This window comes from Pelobates fuscus, chromosome 2 (assembly GCF_036172605.1).
Source record: "Pelobates fuscus isolate aPelFus1 chromosome 2, aPelFus1.pri, whole genome shotgun sequence".
Lineage (NCBI taxonomy): Eukaryota > Metazoa > Chordata > Amphibia > Anura > Pelobatidae > Pelobates > Pelobates fuscus.
The window spans coordinates 6,834,615-6,853,379 of NC_086318.1; the positions used below are offsets into that span (position 1 = coordinate 6,834,615).

Sequence of the window (18,765 nt, forward strand, 5' to 3'; positions counted from 1 at the left end):
ACAGCCATTATACCACCACCAGCAGACAGTGCATTGTGGGCACAGCCATCATACCACCAACAGCAGACAGTGCATTGTGGGCACAGCCATCATACCACCAACAGCAGACAGTGCATTGTGGGCACAGCCATCATACCACCAACAGCAGACAGTGCATTGTGGGCACAGCCATCATACCACCAACAGCAGACAGTGCATTGTGGGCACAGCCATCATACCACCAACAGCAGACAGTGCATTGTGGGCACAGCCATCATACCACCAACAGCAGACAGTGCATTGTGGGCACAGCCATCATACCACCAACAGCAGACAGTGCATTGTGGGCACAGCCATCATACCACCAACAGCAGACAGTGCATTGTGGGCACAGCCATCATACCACCAACAGCAGACAGTGCATTGTGGGCACAGCCATCATACCACCAACAGCAGACAGTGCATTGTGGGCACAGCCATCATACCACCAACAGAAGACAGTGCATTGTGGGCACAGCCATCATACCACCAACAGCAGACAGTGTATTGTGGGCACAGCCATCATACCACCAACATTAGATAGTGCATTCTGGGCACAGCCATTATACCACCAACAGCAGACAGTGCATTGTGGGCACAGCCATCATACCACCAACAGCAGACAGTGTATTGTGGGCGGCACTATGCTGGGGAGCAGCACAACAACATTTACCCCCCGGGCCGGTCCTGCAGGACTCGAGCCCTGATGACAGTTATTCCTGGATGGCAAACCTCAATCTGTCCAGTGAATGCCTGGAGAACTAATCCAGTGATAGATTGGACATGCCTGGATCCGTTTTGAGGGTTATTTGGCATTGAAAATAAAACTTAGAAATGCCCCACGTGATCCATGGCAAAATGTAAGTTCCGAGCCCCCCCACCCCCCTAGGCGCTTGATATATTGAACTGCCACCACGTTGTTGTTCCATAGGATGATGCAGCAATTTTAAGCATTCCAGCATCAGCTCTAGGCAGTTGGTGTGTAATGTAGACCAAGGCTGGCGAAATCCGGGGCCATCCCAGCTTGCATTTTCAACAATCACCTCCACGGACATAGGGGCCATCTAGTCATATGAAGGGACTGACTAAGTATTTCACTTTCACATGTGTCCTCACCCTGTAGTGTAGTGGGCCAGGAAAAAAAATCACCTGAAATGAGGATGACAGCAGTGAGGTGCCATAGTAAAATCTCCACCTATCAGAGAAAACCCACCAAGCTGCAGTTTTTTGCCCCTAATAGCAAATCCAGTAGGGACACAAAGGAGGAGGTTTATCAAAGTCTTATCATCCTATCAGTTCATGTTTATTAAACCACCAAATGGTCTAAAAAGTCTCAGCTTTTATCTGTGTAAAGCGACCCAGAAATGTGACTTTCAAAAAAGATTGCCACATTTTAGAGAAGTGGAACAGAAGAAAAGATACTGAAACGATTGATAAATCTGTTGCTGAAAAAACCCCAGTGCATTCTGTGCAAAAGAGCCACAGAGAAATCTAACAGACAGATTTAATAAGTTGCACCAAAAAAAATCTGTGACGTAAAGGAGGTGAAGAGAAACAACAACCAGTATCTCTGTCTCAATGGGGAAAGTGGTGACTGACAGAAAGGAGAGCAGTCAGATGAATGTACCCAACAAGACCAGCGAAGGGTAAAAGTCTAGTTCATTAAATGACACTTTAAAGTGTCTTTAAGGACAAATAGGGGAAGATACAGGAAGTCTGGACCAGGAATTCACCCCCGAAAGGGAGGACAACGCTGATACATGTTTACATGATAATGGCTAGGCGCAATATTTTAAACTGTATCTTCATTTCCTACCACAAGATGGGAGTGTTGGACTATTCTTGCTGTTAGTATTTCATAGGCTTAACTTTGATACTACTGTCACAATATAATATATATATATTATATATGTCTTTGCCTTGACGGAGTTAAACAGGAACAAGTGTTATTGTTGAATGGTTCTCATGGTTTTTGGACAAGGCACACCTCAATGTCTTACTAGAGAAGTATGCTTTATATGTAACTATTTATTTTGTTGATCTTTTTTTTAAAGATATTAGACATATAAACCAAAAAAAAGATAATATAACGATACCAAGGAACATAGACTCTGAGACACCATAACCTCACCTCCCAATCCCTATCCGAGGAAAAGTGAGGGTGTCAATCATGGTATCATGTAGCAGTTAGGTTGCTGTCCGTCAAAGCAGTGGATTTTGATTCAGTATTACCTGACACAACACACAGGCGGCGCTGACGCTGCCCTTGCCAGTACCATACATAAAGTTCTACCTTTAAGTACTGAGTAAGGGGGTGGGTGGGAAGGTTAATAAAGAGAAGCGGAAATAGAGGGGAAAAAAGGGTGGGGAGTGGGTGTTGTAGCGGAGCTTCCTGTACCCCGGGCTGGGTACTTCCGCCAAGGATCACTTCCTAGCTGGAACAGGGGAAAACTTCAGCGCTTCGGCCACAGTCCCTGTGGCTTGACCGGGGTCCTCCTGGAGCCTCTCCATCCTAAAACATGGTAGGGGACTAGCTCTATTCCCTCCCAGGGACTGGACGACACACAGTCCTGGGAGCTCTAGTCCTAGAAAAGACTTTCCCCGCCGAATCCTCCACAAGCTGGAACAAAGTGCTGGCAGTGATTAGCCCTTTCCCCTCCCAGTAACTAGGCAACACAAAATTCTGGGAGTACAAATATAATATAATATAATGAGCCAAACTTGGCCTTTTATGCACGGACCCCAGCAGGAGGTCTCTTTTGTCTTCACCACAAGGAATCTCTGGGCCTGGGAGATAATTGCGTTAAAGACCAGTAAGCTGGGGGCGGGGCCTGACTGCAGAAAGGAGCAGACGTGTGTAGCTGAAGCTCCTGCAGCCCCACGCAAAGCAACTCGAATTTCACTAAGCAGAACCTGTGACCCGACTTTCTTTGGCTGCTAAGTGACTCGGGACACCGAGACCTACATAATGACACCTCTCCCGAGGTTGTCATTGAGGTTGTCATTGAGGCTGTGGCGAAACCGACCTCGCCACGTGTCCTTGGAGGGGGCTGCTTGCCCGCCTCTTGCCTTTGGACTATGGACCAGACCTTATGTGAATGTGTTAACCCAGATAGTTATGCCATGGAGCCCATTCGTGTAGTTAAAGACTTCGGCTCCATGGCGAGTGAACTGTGTGAGTAGGATCTGCGCGCTATTCGGTAGTTTTGTGCGCGCAGATCCCAGCTATCTGGGGATAGGTGAAATGTCTGCGTGTTATGTGTAAAAGGTGAATTTATGTATTTTAAAGTGTTTTACTGTCTTTGTGCTCCCATGTGCTCAATGGAGTCTGTCTCTGTGCTGGAGATAATTGAATTACTTCTCCAGCACAGAGAAGGCTCTGTAAAAACCCATCTGAGCTGGAAAGCTAGGGGTTTTAAAAGATACTTTACTAACTTTTGAACCCCTGGTCTGATCCATGCCATTTTTTAATATGTTGTTCCCCTGAATGGATTGATTGTGGATATGTAATTTTGTGTGAATGTGATGTATGGTTTTGAAGTTATAAATATTGTGTAAAAAGTATATTTTAAACTGTATGAATAATGGGATTATGTGTCACACTAAGGGGAGGGGATGTGTGGGAGGTAACATCTATGTCATTGGTTATTTTATGCCTCCCCCTGGGTGTGGCCTGTATGTGTACTCTTGTAATAAAAGCCAGGCTGGATGTGCCAGTCCAGAGTTCCTGTTTAACCCTCAAAGTGAAGTGTCGTCTCATTATTGGGGGAGGATTTATTGTATGCTGTTCCAGTTTGACTGCTAGGAGTGTAAACCTATTCGTATGGTTCCTATTCAACTGTCTACAGCATTCAGAGGCTTGAGAGGATTCATATGCTTCTCAGATTCGGTGATTGTGGTGTCTGCCAGAGTGCTTGGAGTCCTCAGGAAGCGCTAGGAGCATCCATTAACGGAGGTACCAAGTCGGGGTGCCAGGCGATCTGTTACATTGGTGGCAGCGGTGGGATGGCGTCCTAGTGCGAGGTAAAGCAGCTCAGAGACACTGTTTGGATTTACAAATTGAGGGCAACGCTAGCAGTCGTGCAGCGCCCCTGGGAGCAGACAAGTATGGAAGGTTCTGGCTCTGGAGATGATTGGCTGGCCGAGGTGAGGCAGCGAGTGGCCGAGTATGGGGATGATATACCCATGGAGACACGCTGGGTGATCTGGAACCAGGTCATGGCCGAGCGAAACACAAGGCTGGACCGAGAATTCCGGCTGGCGAAAGAGAGGAAGTATGCTCAGCAGCAGGAGCGTTACAGCAGCCGAGTAGAGGCTGCATCCGAGGAGGTTAGCCGTCTTTCCCTGAGGCGGCGGGAGGAGGACCCTGAGACTGGTCCTGTGAGGAACCACAACAGGCAGGTAGAGATGGGACCAAGGTCTCTCCACCGGGCCCACCGGGATGCTGGGCAGCCGGCCCAGATCCCCAGCAGCAGCCAGAGTTGCCAGGTGGGGAAGCAGGTGGCCCTTACTCACAAATGTTGAGGGGCCTCACGGATTGGTCCTGGGAAGACCCACAGATGGCAGGTGGAGATGGGACTGCCGTCTCTCTACCGGCCCTACAGGGATGCTGGGCAGTCGGCCCAGATCCCCAGCGGCAGTGTGCGTTACAGGGAGCTGAAGGTGCCGTTCTTGCTCCCCAGCGGCAGTCTACGGTTCAGGGAGAGGAGCCTGTTATCTCCTCTCCCCAGCGGCTGAAGGTGTGTAAGGGAGAGGAGTTTGTTATTCCCTCTCCCCAGCGGCAGCGCAGCTCAAAAGGGGAGACAGTAAGCCCCTCACTAGCGCAGATGGGACCGTGGTCTCTGCGCCCTGCCTACAGGGAGTACAGAGGGTCAGCCCTGCTCCCCAGCGGCTGAAAGTGTGTAAGGGAGAGGAGTTTGTTACCCCCTCTCCCCAGCGGCAGCTTAGCACACCAAGGGGAGACAGTAAGCCCCACACCAGCGCAGATGGGACCGTGGTCTCTGCGCCCAAGTTACAGGGAGCTGAAGGGGCTGTCCTCCCTCCCCAGCGGCAGTGTGATTTGTTGGGAATTGGGAGCCCAGTCTCCATTCCCCAGCGGCAGAGTATCCAGCAGGGAAGGGAGAGCCCAGCCCCCTTTCCCCCTCAGCAGGACTCTGTGCTGGTAGGAGAGACAGTCGGTCTCCCTCCGCAGAGATGGGAAGTATGTATGGGAGAGGAGATTGTTACCACCTCTCCCCAGCGGCGGATCATTAATGTACAGGGAATAGAGAGCCCAGTCTCCATTCCCCAGCGGCAGAGTGTTCTAATGGGAGAGGAGCTGGTTACCACCTCTCCCCAGCGGCAGCTTCATGTACCATGGGGAGACTGTAAGCCCCACACCTGTGCAGATGGGACCGTGGTCTCTGCACTTCCAACACAGGGGGTAGGGACGGTCGGTCCTGCCCCCCCACGACAGGGCTGTTTAGCCAAAGGGGAGACAGTCTGTCTCCAGCAGCAGAGCTGTGTACCCAGAGGGGAATCGGTCGGTCTCCCCCTCCCACAACCAGGCTCCAATCAGGCTACTTCAGTGCCGCTGGTCTCTGCCCACTCAGCAACCCACCAAGGCAGACTACCAGTCCCCCACACAGGCGTGGTGAGGCACCTGGACCTGGACAAAGTTCTCCTCTACCCAGGTGTAGTAACCAGTTATTGTGGGTGGGAGGTACTGCTGTTTGTGCTTCATGGGTGGGTTGCTGGACTAACCAGGGCACTGACCGGCAGGAGGTCAGATACCCTGTTAGTCTGGGGGGTAAAGGGGAGAAGTGTGGCGAAACCGACCTCGCCACGTGTCCTTGGAGGGGGCTGCTTGCCCGCCTCTTGCCTTTGGACTATGGACCAGACCTTATGTGAATGTGTTAACCCAGATAGTTATGCCATGGAGCCCATTCGTGTAGTTAAAGACTTCGGCTCCGTGGCGAGTGAACTGTGTGAGTAGGATCTGCGCGCTATTCGGTAGTTTTGTCCTATTCGGTAGAGTCCTCAGGAAGCGCTAGGAGCATCCATTAACGGAGGTACCCAGTCGGGGTGCCAGGTGATACACCAGAGGCCTACACACGAGGCGGACACGGGGAGGCGGACGCTCTCCCGTCGTCCCAAAGCACTGACAAGCACAGATCAAGCCTCCGTTCCCCCCCCATGGACCGGCGGTGGTTATCCCGGTCCTCACCAATACGGCATGCAAAGCAACACAGACTGCAGCTGACCACCCGGACTGGGGCCCTGGATGGGCCAAATCCAGCAATATGGCGGATGCTATATCCAGGCCTACACTCACGCTGCCCCAGCCTACCAGCCTGGACCAGATTTTCCAGAACTTCTGGGCCCGACTGGAACGACTCCTAGCCGGGTGCCCCCCTGCAAATGGAGAGGGGATGGAGGAGGTGAGGAGAAGGGGAAGGAGTGGGCTGATCCCCGGTAAAGCTTGCCCCTCCACACCCGCTACGACCACTGAATACCCACCCGGGCCGGAGGTCCCACGGAGACGTCCTCTGAAGCTTCAGCCACCACGCCGGAATCCCACCCGCCGCCAATGGTGGCGAAACACCAGGGCCACCCACGGCGCCCACAAGGGGAAAGACCCGGCTCACATAGACGTCCAAGTCTGTGGCAAGCAGAAGCTGACCCCACAAGAGGCCTGGGGCTGGGGAAAAGCCCTCCCTTCCTCACAATCACTCAGCACCGTTCACTTCGTCCACGCTCCAACAGCCACACGACCCAATAAAGGAATAGGCTGACGCAGCGGCCTGTACATTGGCCTCACGTGCAAGACCAGACACCTGCAGGGACTAACAACCGGAATGATATATGCTACTGAAGAAGAGTATTGCTCATTATTCGGACGGACACTGACCCTCCACGACCAAGCCAATTGACCCAAAGCCGTACCACTTCAAGCAACATCTATTAAACAGTGACTCTCTACCGGTTGGCTACCCTTCTGTCCGTTATCACACCAGCAGTTGCCAGGACTATAGTGCCGCAAGTGTGCCCCTAGCCCATAATTAATCACAGGGGATTATCCCCCCAACGCATAGCCTGTAGCTTATCTTATACCACAGTTAACCCTAGCCTGTATTACTCAGTTAGACTGTTAATTTGAAATGAATATAATGTTTAATCAGCCTGCTAACATACCATTCTTTATGATATAACCAACCTAGCATGCTCATATACTAACACTGCGCGTGTTACTCATATGACTTAATACTAACAATTTTTTATTTATTTTTTGTTTTGTTATTTAATAAATAGCTCGCAGATTATCACTGGGACATCTCATCTCACCTTTTATATATAGGTGGCTTGTTTAGCGACATTCAAACATAAGAGTTGCCATGTTGTCAACTACACTTATAGCACACGTATAGTGTTAACTGTTAAGAATGTTATTATCTCTATAGTTGCATAATATCACATACGGTGCCTTCACTTAAGTTAGGAGACTACAACAAAGTCGATAGCAAGGCCGTGTTATTTAATGATGTCTGCCATGCATGATTAATCACTAACTGATCCAAGCAATAACCATGCAGATTACAATGTCAAGCTATATTATATGTTTATCTTGTTCACTTAACTTAAAATGTGCAATGCTTTCAATGCCATAGTGTTGTTTCTTTCTGTGTATCATCTGGTTTGCTTCAGCTATTGTGGCAGAGCAAACTTGCATGTTAATTATTTGCACGAATAAAAGAAAGAATAATAAAAAAAAAAAAGACCAGTAAGCTAATTATCTCCCAGGAACAAAGAGCCCAACTCAAAACATAAAAGTACCCCAAAACTTAATAAAAACATACAATAACCCCTCGTATTATACATTTCCAAATAGCCCTTATCCCAAGTTCTCTAAATAGTGATCAGGTCCATGCAGTGTAGGGGAAACACCACCGTGTTAAAGTTCTGACCGGCCGCACACGTGGTCCTTGTGGCGGAACCAACTGAGTTATGAAAGTTGGGTAAAATGTATGTTTAAATTGTTACCTCTCAGGCTAAGGGGAGGGAATATGTGGGATGTAACCATTGTGTGATTGGATAATGTATAATTGTCTGTTGGCGCCTCCCTTGCAAGGGAGAATTGCATAAAAGCAGAGTGTGTGTCATTAAACCTGAGTTATACTTTACCCTCAATTTGGAGTGCCGTCTCTTATTGGGGGAATCTGCTACAAGGGATTGCTATGCTTGTTATACTCCCTTGCTGAATCACTGCTAAGCTCTGGTAAACGCTTGTTCCTGTTTTGCTCTCTGGAGGAGTCTACGGTGGTTATGGTGTCTGCTGCAGTGCTTGGAGGCCTCAGGAAGCGCTAGGAGCATCCTTCAACGGAGGTACCCAGTCGGGGTGCCGGTCAACATACTGGAGCTCCTGCGTCCGAAATGTGGGGTGCACTGCCTGGCTCTGAGGTAGCTTTTCTTCCCTTAGTCCCTCCTAAAAGCGATCTCTTGGCGGGTTGCAAACCCCGGACCAAGCTGTCCAGGAACCACACGGCATAGTCCCGCTGATGTGACCCACGAAGTCCTCATGCCGAAATTAGTTCCATAGCGGTCGCGGCTAAGTACTGCTAAGGATTCGTGGGTTTGGTTCATGCGAACGGCCGCCAGGGAGATAGCGTTCGGTTCCTTTTGAATGAAGGGAAAATGCCGAACCAGGGGCACCCTAGGAAAGCTGCTAATGGTGGCTGGGCAGGGTAACTCCCGAACGTTGTCTCTGACCTGGACCATAGTCTGTGGACCAGCTTCCACACTCCTACAAAGGTTTGTGGCAAATGTTCGTAGGAAAGAGTGTTTGTCACAGGTGTGTGGGGGGGGGAGAAAGGGTGGGAAAGGGGAGTGGAGAATTAATTTTAACTTTTCGGTTTTCACGCTGCTCCGCGTCTGCCCCCCATATGTAGGGGTCGTCACCAACATATGCTTGCTTGTCGGCTTGAATCCCCGGGTTTCCTTCCGTCCTCCCATTAGACTACTTGACCTGCCAACCTGTAGTGAGATGGACCTGCCAGGTCCTCCACGTTTCTTCATACCTTCCAGACCGACGCCCATATATGTTACTATTAATACACCAACTCACTGTTTAGTGAATACGTCACTAACTCTACATACTGTGTAGTAATATCTTCATGTCTTTGCTATCCTGTCTCCTCCTGTCTCTCCTCCTGATATCAATTTACTGCATTACAAAATCACCCTTCATTCCCACATTGCATTTTAATCAGATTTAACCCAATCACACTATTCACCCTGTTCCCATATGCAATCCTCAATTTGACACTCTATTCAGTATAACTATATATTTCCCAGTATTGTCAAATGTCATCTTATTTCACAATTTAAAGGGACACTATAGTCACCAGAACAACTACAGCTTATTGTATTTGTTTTGGTGAGTATAATCATTCCCTTCAGGCTATTTGCAGTAAACACTGTATTTTCAGAGTGTTTACATTACAGCCTAGGGATACCTCCACTGGCCACTCCTCATATGGCTGCTAGAGGTGCTTCCTGGGACAGTGCTGACTGACATTCAGTGTCTCCAACCTCTGCATGGAGACACTGAAGTTTCCTCATAGAGATGCATTGATTAAATTCATTTCTATGAGGAGATGCTGATTGGCCAGGGCTGTGTTTGATTTGTGCTGGCTCTGCCCCTGATCTGCCTCCTTGTCAGTCTCAGCAAATCCTATGGGGAAGCAATGTGATTGGCTCAGACCACCACGTCTGATGATGTCAGCAGACAGAGGCAGAGCCAGGAGCTGCAGACTTAAATACAAGTAAGATTTTACTATACTTAGTGGGGCAAGAGAGGACCAGCGGGGCTACATGGTGGTTTTAACACTATAAAGTTAGGAATACATTTTTGTGTTCTTGACCCTATAGTGTTCCTTTAATATATTTGACTTGTTTCATCCCATAATCTCATATTTCATTTTATTGTTCACACTGTAATTGTCTTGCTTCATCCCACAAACCTATATTATTTTAACAATCCTATATTTTATGTCAGATATTTTTATTCCCGTTGCCATGTAACCTATCAGCGGTTTTTATTTGCTTTTCCCATGGATAGCTCCGAGTCATGGCACAGGAGAACTAAAGCAGACTCGTTTCTCCTGCTATCTCCATGTTACCTGCTCTCTATTCTCACACTTTGTATCTATCCGCTAACTCTATAAGCCATCCGCCGCCCCATCATATCCTGTCTTGTGTGTAAATTCCTGGCCTTGTTCTCTCCCAGATTAAAGAAAAAGGGTCAATACAGCTCTAACTTATAGGGCAGCAAACACTGAGAGTTCGGTCAACCTCGAATATCCCAAGAGAAATTGCATACACACAGGATACAAGAACAGGTTTCCCCTAATAATACTAAGAATAAAAACAAACACAGCAAATAGACTGTATATGAAAGAAAACAATATATATACAGAGAGAGAGTAACAGAAAGTCCAGAAAAAGTCCAGCAATTATTAATATAACGAGAATGGTTTGCACGACATCAATGTAACCTGGCAACCAAGGGGAGTGGACTAGAATGCGCATACGTGACCACTGACGATTTCACTGTACTAGTCAGTGGGGGCGCTAGACGCGGTTGAGTGAGCATGTGTACTGTGCAGCCATCACATTCAAAATGGCTAAGCAGGTAGAGCAACAAATCTGCATCAGATTTTGTGTTCAGCTTGAACATTCCTCCGTGGAAACTGTTCAGATGATTCAGAAGGATTCTTTCGGGGACTATGTAGTGAGTGCAGCGTAAATAAAAGTGTAGCACAAACGCTTCAAAGATGGTCGAGCTGTTGAAAGATTTGGCCCCCTGTGATTTCGGACTTTTTCCAAAACTAAAATCACCTTTGAAAGAGAAGAAATGTCAGTCCATCGTTGAGATTCAGGTTAATATGACGAGGCAGCTGATGGCGATTCCAACAAAGGATTTTGCAGAGTGTTTTGAACAGTGGAAGAGAAGTTGGGAGAACTGTGTGAGATACCAAGATGCCTACTTTGACGGGGACTGAGGCATTGTCGTATGTACTGTGTTTCTTGTATCTTGTATCTTCTTCAATAAATGTCTCTATTTCTCATATTACATGGCTGGATACTTTCGGGGCAGACCTTGTATGATGAGCACAGGCTACAGGAGCAGACAGACTAATGTGCTCCCTGTGGTCACTCCCTGGCCAGGCCTTCTAGCACAGCCTAAAGGAGTAGACAGACTAATGTGCTCCCTGTGGTCACTCCCTGGCCAGGCCTTGTAGCACAGGCTACAGGAGCGGACTGACTAATGTGCTCCCTGTGGTCACTCCCTGGCCAGGCCTTGCAGCACAGGCTACAGGAGCGGACTGACTAATGTGCTCCCTGTGGTCACTCCATGGCCAGGCCTTCTAGCACAGCCTACAGGAGCAGACTGACTAATGTGCTCCCTGTGGTCATGGCCTGACCAAGCCTTCTAGCACTGCCTACAGGAGCAGATTGACTAATGTGCTTCCATGTGGTGACTGCCTGACCAGGCCTTCTAGCACAGGCTACATGAGAGGACTGACTAATGTGCTCCCTGTGGTCACTCCCTGGCCAGGCCTTTTAGCACAGCCTAAAGGAGCAGACTGACTAATGTGCTCCCTCTGGTCACTCCCTGGCCAGGCCTTCTAGCACAGGCTACATGAGCGGATTGACTAATGTGCTCCCTGTTGTCATTCCATGGCCAGGCATGCCTTCTAGCACAGCCTACAGGAGCAGACTGACTAATGTGCCCCCTGTGGTCATGGCCTGGCCAAGCCTTCTAGCACAGCCTACAGGAGCTGAATGACTAATGTGCTCCCTGTGGTCATTCCATGGCCAGGCCTTCTAGCACAGCCTACAGGAGCAGACTGACTAATGTGCCCCCTGTGGTCATGGCCTGGCCAAGCCTTCTAGCACAGCCTACATGAGCAGACAGACTAATGTGCTCCCTGTGGTGACTGCCTGACCAGGCCTTCTAGCACAAGCTACAGAAGCAGACTGACTAATGTGCTCCCTGTGGTCATTCCATGGCCAGGCCTTCTAGCACAGCCTACAGGAGCAGAATAACTAATGTGTTCCCTGTGGTCATGGCCTGGTCAAGCCTTCTAGCACAGCCTACAGGAGCAGACTGACTAATGTGCTCCCTGTGGTGACTGCCTGACCAGGCCTTCTAGCACAGGCTACAGAGGCAGACTGACTAATGTGCTCCCTGTGGTCACTCCCTGGCCAGGCCTTCTAGCACAGACTACAGGATCAGACTGACCAATGTGCTCCCTGTGGTCACAGCCTGGCCAAGCCTTCTATCACAGACTACATGAGCAGAGTGATGGATATCACTGATCAGATGCCAGATGAAGAAGTCATGATGGAAGATTGCCTTATTGGGAAGTGTCATCAAGCGAGCAAATCAGATCAAGTCAGACCATGGGCGAGAAGCAGGTGGCTGTGTAACACCGAATATAGTAATATTATTGTATAGTAATATGTACTGTATGATAGTAGGATTTAAACTATTTTCTAACAGGGAGAGCAGGTAAACCCTCTTAGAGGTGATTCTCCTACTTTCTGGCACTCAACCACAGCACATGCAACCACTCCCTAGCCAGGCCTGTTAGCCCAGGCAACAGGAGCAGACTGATAGATGTAACCCATCAGACAACAATGTGGCTATGATATTAGTGATATGGACTGTGTGATAATATAGTAATATGGTGTAATGGCACCCCCAGACATAAAAGGGTTAAACCGCCGTTTAGTAGATCTTCCTCTTCCAGAGACACAGGCACAGCTACTGTAGGGACCAATCCACCGAACCAGAGAAGCATATGAATGCCGTAAACAGCTGAACCGGAACCATATGAATGCTGTAAACAGCCGAATAGGAAAAACCATACCAATAGGTTTACACTCCTAGCAGTCAAACTGGAACAGCATACCATAAATCCCCCCAAGAACGAGACAAGGCTCTGTGTTGAGGGTCAAGCAGTGAACAGACAGAGTTGTGGGTTTATTGTTCTTATATACACATTAGTACAACCCACAGGGTTTTGGAAAACAACCGATAAACACGTACAATACACTCCCACACAAAATCCTCCCCTCTGCCTGTGATACAATTACCTTACACAATGGGTAATGTAATTATCACAGGCAGAGAAATACAGTTTTTCCACATTATTCATAACTTTAAAAGTATGCATCACATTCACATAAAATTACATTTTCAGAATCCGCATACTTCAAATACAAACATACGTCAAAATCATACAAATTGGTCCATTGGTTCAAAAGATAGATCGTAGTCCTTTGTGACCAAATGAAGCATGGCTTTTCTGCCCAAAACCAGTTCCACAGAGTCTTCTATCCTGGAGATAATTGAGAAGTAATCCAATTATCTCCAAGGACAGAGGCAAAACTCCATTAAGCACAGGGCAGTAAAAAGACAGTAAAATACAATAAAATACACAAGGTTACATTTATTACATAAAATACAGACATGCAACATATCCCCAGATAGCTCAGGTCTGAGCCCACATTATTACTGGATGGCGCTCAGATCACATACATACAGTTCAATTGCCATGAAGCCAAAGTCTTTCCCGTAGTCTTTCATTATACGAATGGGCTCCATGGCATAGCTATCTGGGGTATCACCGCTCAAACAGGGCAAGCACCGAATGACTCGACTTCCGTGTCTTTGCAGGGGAAAATCAAGCGTTTCAACATGGGGCCATAGTCTAAAGGCAGCAGGCGGGCAACCAGGCTTCTTCAATGCAATGTGGCGAGACTGGTCTTGTCACATATGGGCTGTATGATTATATAGTAATATGAACTGTGTGATAGTATAGTAATATGGACTGTGTGATAATATAGTAATGGCCTGTATGATAATATAGTAATATGGACTGTGTGATAGTATAGTAATATGGACTGTGTGATAGTATAGTAATATGGACTGTGTGATAATATAGTAATATGGACTGTGTGATAGTACAGTAATATGGGCTGTATGATAGTATAGTGATATGGGCTGTATGATAATATAGTGATATGGACTGTGTGATAATATAGTGATATGGACTGTGATAATATAATCATATGGACTGTGTGATAATATAGTAATATGGGCTGTATGATAATATAGTAATATGGGCTGTGTGATAGTATAGTAATATGGGCTGTATGATAATATAGTGATATGGACTGTGATAATATAATGTTATGGACTGTGTGATATAATAGTGATGTGGGATAATATAGTAATAATGTAACTAGCAATATATTACTATATATATACTATATATCGCTGTCTGTTTTATACCACTATGGTTAGTACATGACCTGCTGAGGCAATATTGAGATGAAGATATTATAAAGCAGAATGTTTTTAGAATAAGCTCAGTTTGATATATGTATACAATATATCATGTTTTCAGATGTATTGACCTACGGCATATTTCTCATTTATTTGTAGGTGCTCAGATCGATGATCATGTCCCAAAGCGCGCCTCGGCCAGAATCCTTGCACCTCCCGGAGGTAGATCCAGTGGAATCTGGTAATCTGCAGGAAACCAACCCCTAACGGCCCCACTACTCCATTCCTAGGTCCCTCGTATCCCACTCCCAGCGGGAGTCCAGCATTGCTGCACCCAGCTCAATCATCACGTAAACTCACCTGTATTGTTTCACGAAAATGAGAGCATCCACTTGCCCACACCGATCTGTCTACAAACATTTTGCCAAGCCTTGAAACCACTACCACAGTGTGGAATATTTGTGACTGATTAACATTTATACCTCTGTAACTGGGCACCTATCATGTCAAATGGAAATTCACAAACCATTTTAGTGAATGCCTGAGCCATGCTATTAAAACAACTGCCATGGATGTCTTAAATCTTTGTTTTCGATAATAGTTAATTAACCTGAAGATCGTTCATTCTGCTATGTTTGTGTGGGAGAAATCCTCTAAATATGTGAATGGATGTTTGCTTATTATTGTCCAAATTGGTTCCGCACTCTCACGCTATCACCAATCTTTAGGGAGTCTTCCACAACCACTTCTCACCGCCTCTCGTGATTATTACTTTTCTCTACTGTGACCAGAAGCTGTGAAATATGGAGGGAGATGGCATTAGCTTCTTGTATAAGAGTTTTCACCCATTTTCATGCAGTCCGTACAGCTCTGTCTTACAGTATAAGGAACGAGATGGTTATTGTTATCAAATCTTCAAATATTGGTCCGTCTCCAAGTGAATGCCTTATGTAAAATATGAATTGATCTCCACAAAGCCGGGTATCAATGTGACCATGAAATCGTTTTCTTAATGCACGCCCCAACTCAAGATAAATCGGCAACAGTCTATCACTTCTTCATTTTACTGCCACAATATATGAGTTAGTTTGCCAAAACGTAATGACCCTACTTGAGGTATGTTCTATATTAAAGAGCATTCTCTCCCATATCTCCAGGCATGCCACACTCTCCTCACTGGCAAAGACCCTCATATGAATGTAGGAGGGATTGTGTTTCTCTGTCTCTCGTTCCGGTAGAGATTAATTAGACAGCCTGCAATGGCGCTTGCCTATTCTGGAGCAATCTAGTTATAGGTTATGGCAGTGTGAGAGAGCCTTCCCTCCGATGTACTAACTTCCCTTAAACCCCTCTTCCTATTTATTCTACTCTTTATAAACGTGTTCTGCCATGCTGGTATAGCAGTAAATAATGTATCCACCTGGTTACTAGAATAATTGCATGTATAACCACAGCCGTTCTGTATTTTCCAAAATCCAGTTTTAAGACTTAAAATTCCACCCCATAAATGTGAGAGAATGCATTGATTTCCAGATGACGGATTCCCATTCTAAGCCGTATTGTTTGCCCATATGATGGAGAATATGAGTTATCTGTCTGTGTGCATTTTGTTGTTTGAGAACTGACTTTTCTTATTGCAGATTTGCTCAGGATTCTGAATATTATGGCGATTGGGCCAATCCCTATTCTGAAATAGCTATAACCACAAAGAATACTCAGTTCTACTCAAACTTGAGCCACTTCCGAGCTGCATCCTTTGTTTGGTGATTGTCGTCATCCATATAGTCTGTGAATGACTCCAGGCCCTCCCCAGTGTTATTTGAATTGATTACATTGGTTTGTCATGGTGACAATAGAAGTCAGATAGTTTCCAGCGACTTGTCAGCTGTATCCGGCGAGAACCCTGTGTGTGTCTGTGTCATGTGAAGCAGCAGCGTTTTGTACATGTCGTGATAGGAAATCCGTAGGCTAGTAGTGATAGGTGTTCCTGTTGTACAGTAATTTGATGATATTTTGTATTTATTTATGTATTTATTTATTCTCATAGTGAAGGGCACAGACAAGAAGCAAAAAAGTATCAAACGCTAGGTACATGATTCATATTGCTCGCACTGTATGTCTCCCATTTTGGCTGTGATGCGAACCCCTATCTTCATGCTTCTCCCTGCTGTTATGGTGCTAAGAATCAGTTGCACTAACCTCAACAACGTCTCACCTCCCCTGCTTGTCCTACAGCCGTGCGCTTCTTCTCTGCCATCTCATTGGTCCAACATGTCCAATGCCTCCTGTCCTGCACTGTGGTTTATATAATAATGGGGCTAAAAATGGTGGATTCTGGTGGAAATTTTCATTAAAATGGTAATTATTCCAAGTTTTTCTGTGTGGTTCATTTATTTATTTTAAATTAAATCTTGATTTAAAGTACACAACTGGCAGAAGTACAAAAGTTCATATTTACATCACGTGACAGTCTAAGCAAATAATATATAACGTTAAAATAACAAATCCTAGCCAAGCGGCAAATATAACCTTGTGAAGTAACAATAACGGTACACAATACAAAGAAGGTTGAAGAAAGGGAAGATGATGTAATCAAAGAAGGGAGGAGAAAGGGAAGGTGATGTAATCAAAGAAGGGATGAGAAAGGGAAGGTGATGTAATCGAAGAAGGGAGGAGAAAGGGAAGATGATGTAATCAAAGAAGGGATGAGAAAGGGAAGGTGATGTAATCAAAGAAGGGAGGAGAAAGGGAAGGTGATGTAATCAAAGAAGGGAGGAGAAAGGGAAGGTGATGTAATCAAAGAAGGGAGGAGAAAGGGAAGGTGATGTAATCAAAGAAGGGAGGAGAAAGGGAAGGTGATGTAATCAAAGAAGGGAGGAGAAAGGGAAGGTGATGTAATCAAAGAAGGGAGGAGAAAGGGAAGGTGATGTAATCAAAGAAGGGAGGAGAAAGGGAAGGTGATGTAATCAAAGAAGGGATGAGAAAGGGAAGATGATGTAATCGAAGAAGGGAGGAGAAAGGGAAGGTGATGTAATCAAAGAAGGGATGAGAAAGGGAAGGTGATGTAATCAAAGAAGGGAGGAGAAAGGGAAGGTGATGTAATCAAAGAAGGGATGAGAAAGGGAAGGTGATGTAATCGAAGAAGGGAGGAGAAAGGAAAGATGATGTAATCAAAGAAGGGATGAGAAAGGGAAGGTGATGTAATCAAAGAAGGGATGAGAAAGGGAAGGTGATGTAATCGAAGAAGGGGGGAGAAAGGGAAGATGATGTAATCAAAGAAGGGATGAGAAAGGGAAGGTGATGTAATCAAAGAAGGGATGAGAAAGGGAAGGTGATGTAATCGAAGAAGGGAGGAGAAAGGGAAGATGATGTAATCAAAGAAGGGAGGAGAAAGGGAAGGTGATGTAATCAAAGAAGGGATGAGAAAGGGAAGGTGATGTAATCGAAGAAGGGAGGAGAAAGGAAAGATGATGTAATCAAAGAAGGGATGAGAAAGGGAAGGTGATGTAATCAAAGAAGGGATGAGAAAGGGAAGGTGATGTAATCGAAGAAGGGATGAGAAAGGGAAGGTGATGTAATCAAAGAAGGGATGAGAAAGGGAAGGTGATGTAATCGAAGAAGGGAGGAGAAAGGGAAGATGATGTAATCAAAGAAGGGAGGAGAAAGGGAAGGTGATGTAATCAAAAAGGGAGGAGAAAGGGAAGGTGATGTAATCGAAGAAGGGAGGAGAAAGGGAAGGTGATGTAATCAAACAAGGGAGGAGAAAGGGAAGGTGATGTAATCGAAGAAGGGATGAGCAAGGGAATGTGATGTAATCAAAGAAGGGAGGAGAAAGGGAAGGTGATGTAATCAAAGAAGGGAGGAGAAAGGGAAGGTGATGTAATCAAAGAAGGGAGGAGAAAGGGAAGGTGATGTAATCAAAGAAGGGAGGAGAAAGGGAAGGTGATGTAATCAAAGAAGGGAGGAGAAAGGGAAGGTGATGTAATCAAAGAAGGGAGGAGAAAGGGAAGGTGATGAAAAAGCATGGAGGGCAAGTGTGGTGTCATATTTTCATGGGTGCAATGTCAGCAGCAAATGCCAAGCTCTAAGTGAAGAATCCTCATTCATCAAACCTCACAACTATAAAAAGCCACCAAATGGTGAGATGGAAATATCACGGACAAGGGAAGTTAATACTCTTACTATGTTGGAGTTCTGATGTTAGTCTTCTTGAGAAGGCAATTTTCCTCAATTGTGCATACGTCTCGTAATCTGCTCATCTCCTTTTTCTATATTTTTAGTTAAGATAAATAGAAGTGTGCATCGATTGTTCTGAGAGATCATTTCATTCAGATCTCTCCCAATTAATGACGGAATTCTCGGTAGATAAATTGAAATAAAAAACTGTGCCCCGGTCCAATCGAGCAGTGTGC

At 46.1% G+C, this 18,765-nt stretch overlaps 1 protein-coding gene across 2 annotated transcripts in view; it reads left to right on the forward strand.

The window, feature by feature from the left end:
- DPYSL5 (dihydropyrimidinase like 5) overlaps nt 1–16,720 on the forward strand; it is a 179,107-nt gene extending 162,387 nt beyond the window's left edge. For both annotated transcript variants that reach the window (XM_063441896.1, XM_063441897.1), the window contains one exon: nt 14,513–16,720. In XM_063441896.1, coding sequence (XP_063297966.1) covers nt 14,513–14,598 — 86 coding nt within the window. In that variant the 3' untranslated portion in view covers nt 14,599–16,720. The remainder of the gene's footprint in view (nt 1–14,512) is intronic.
- The last annotated feature ends 2,045 nt before the right edge of the window (nt 16,721–18,765 follow it).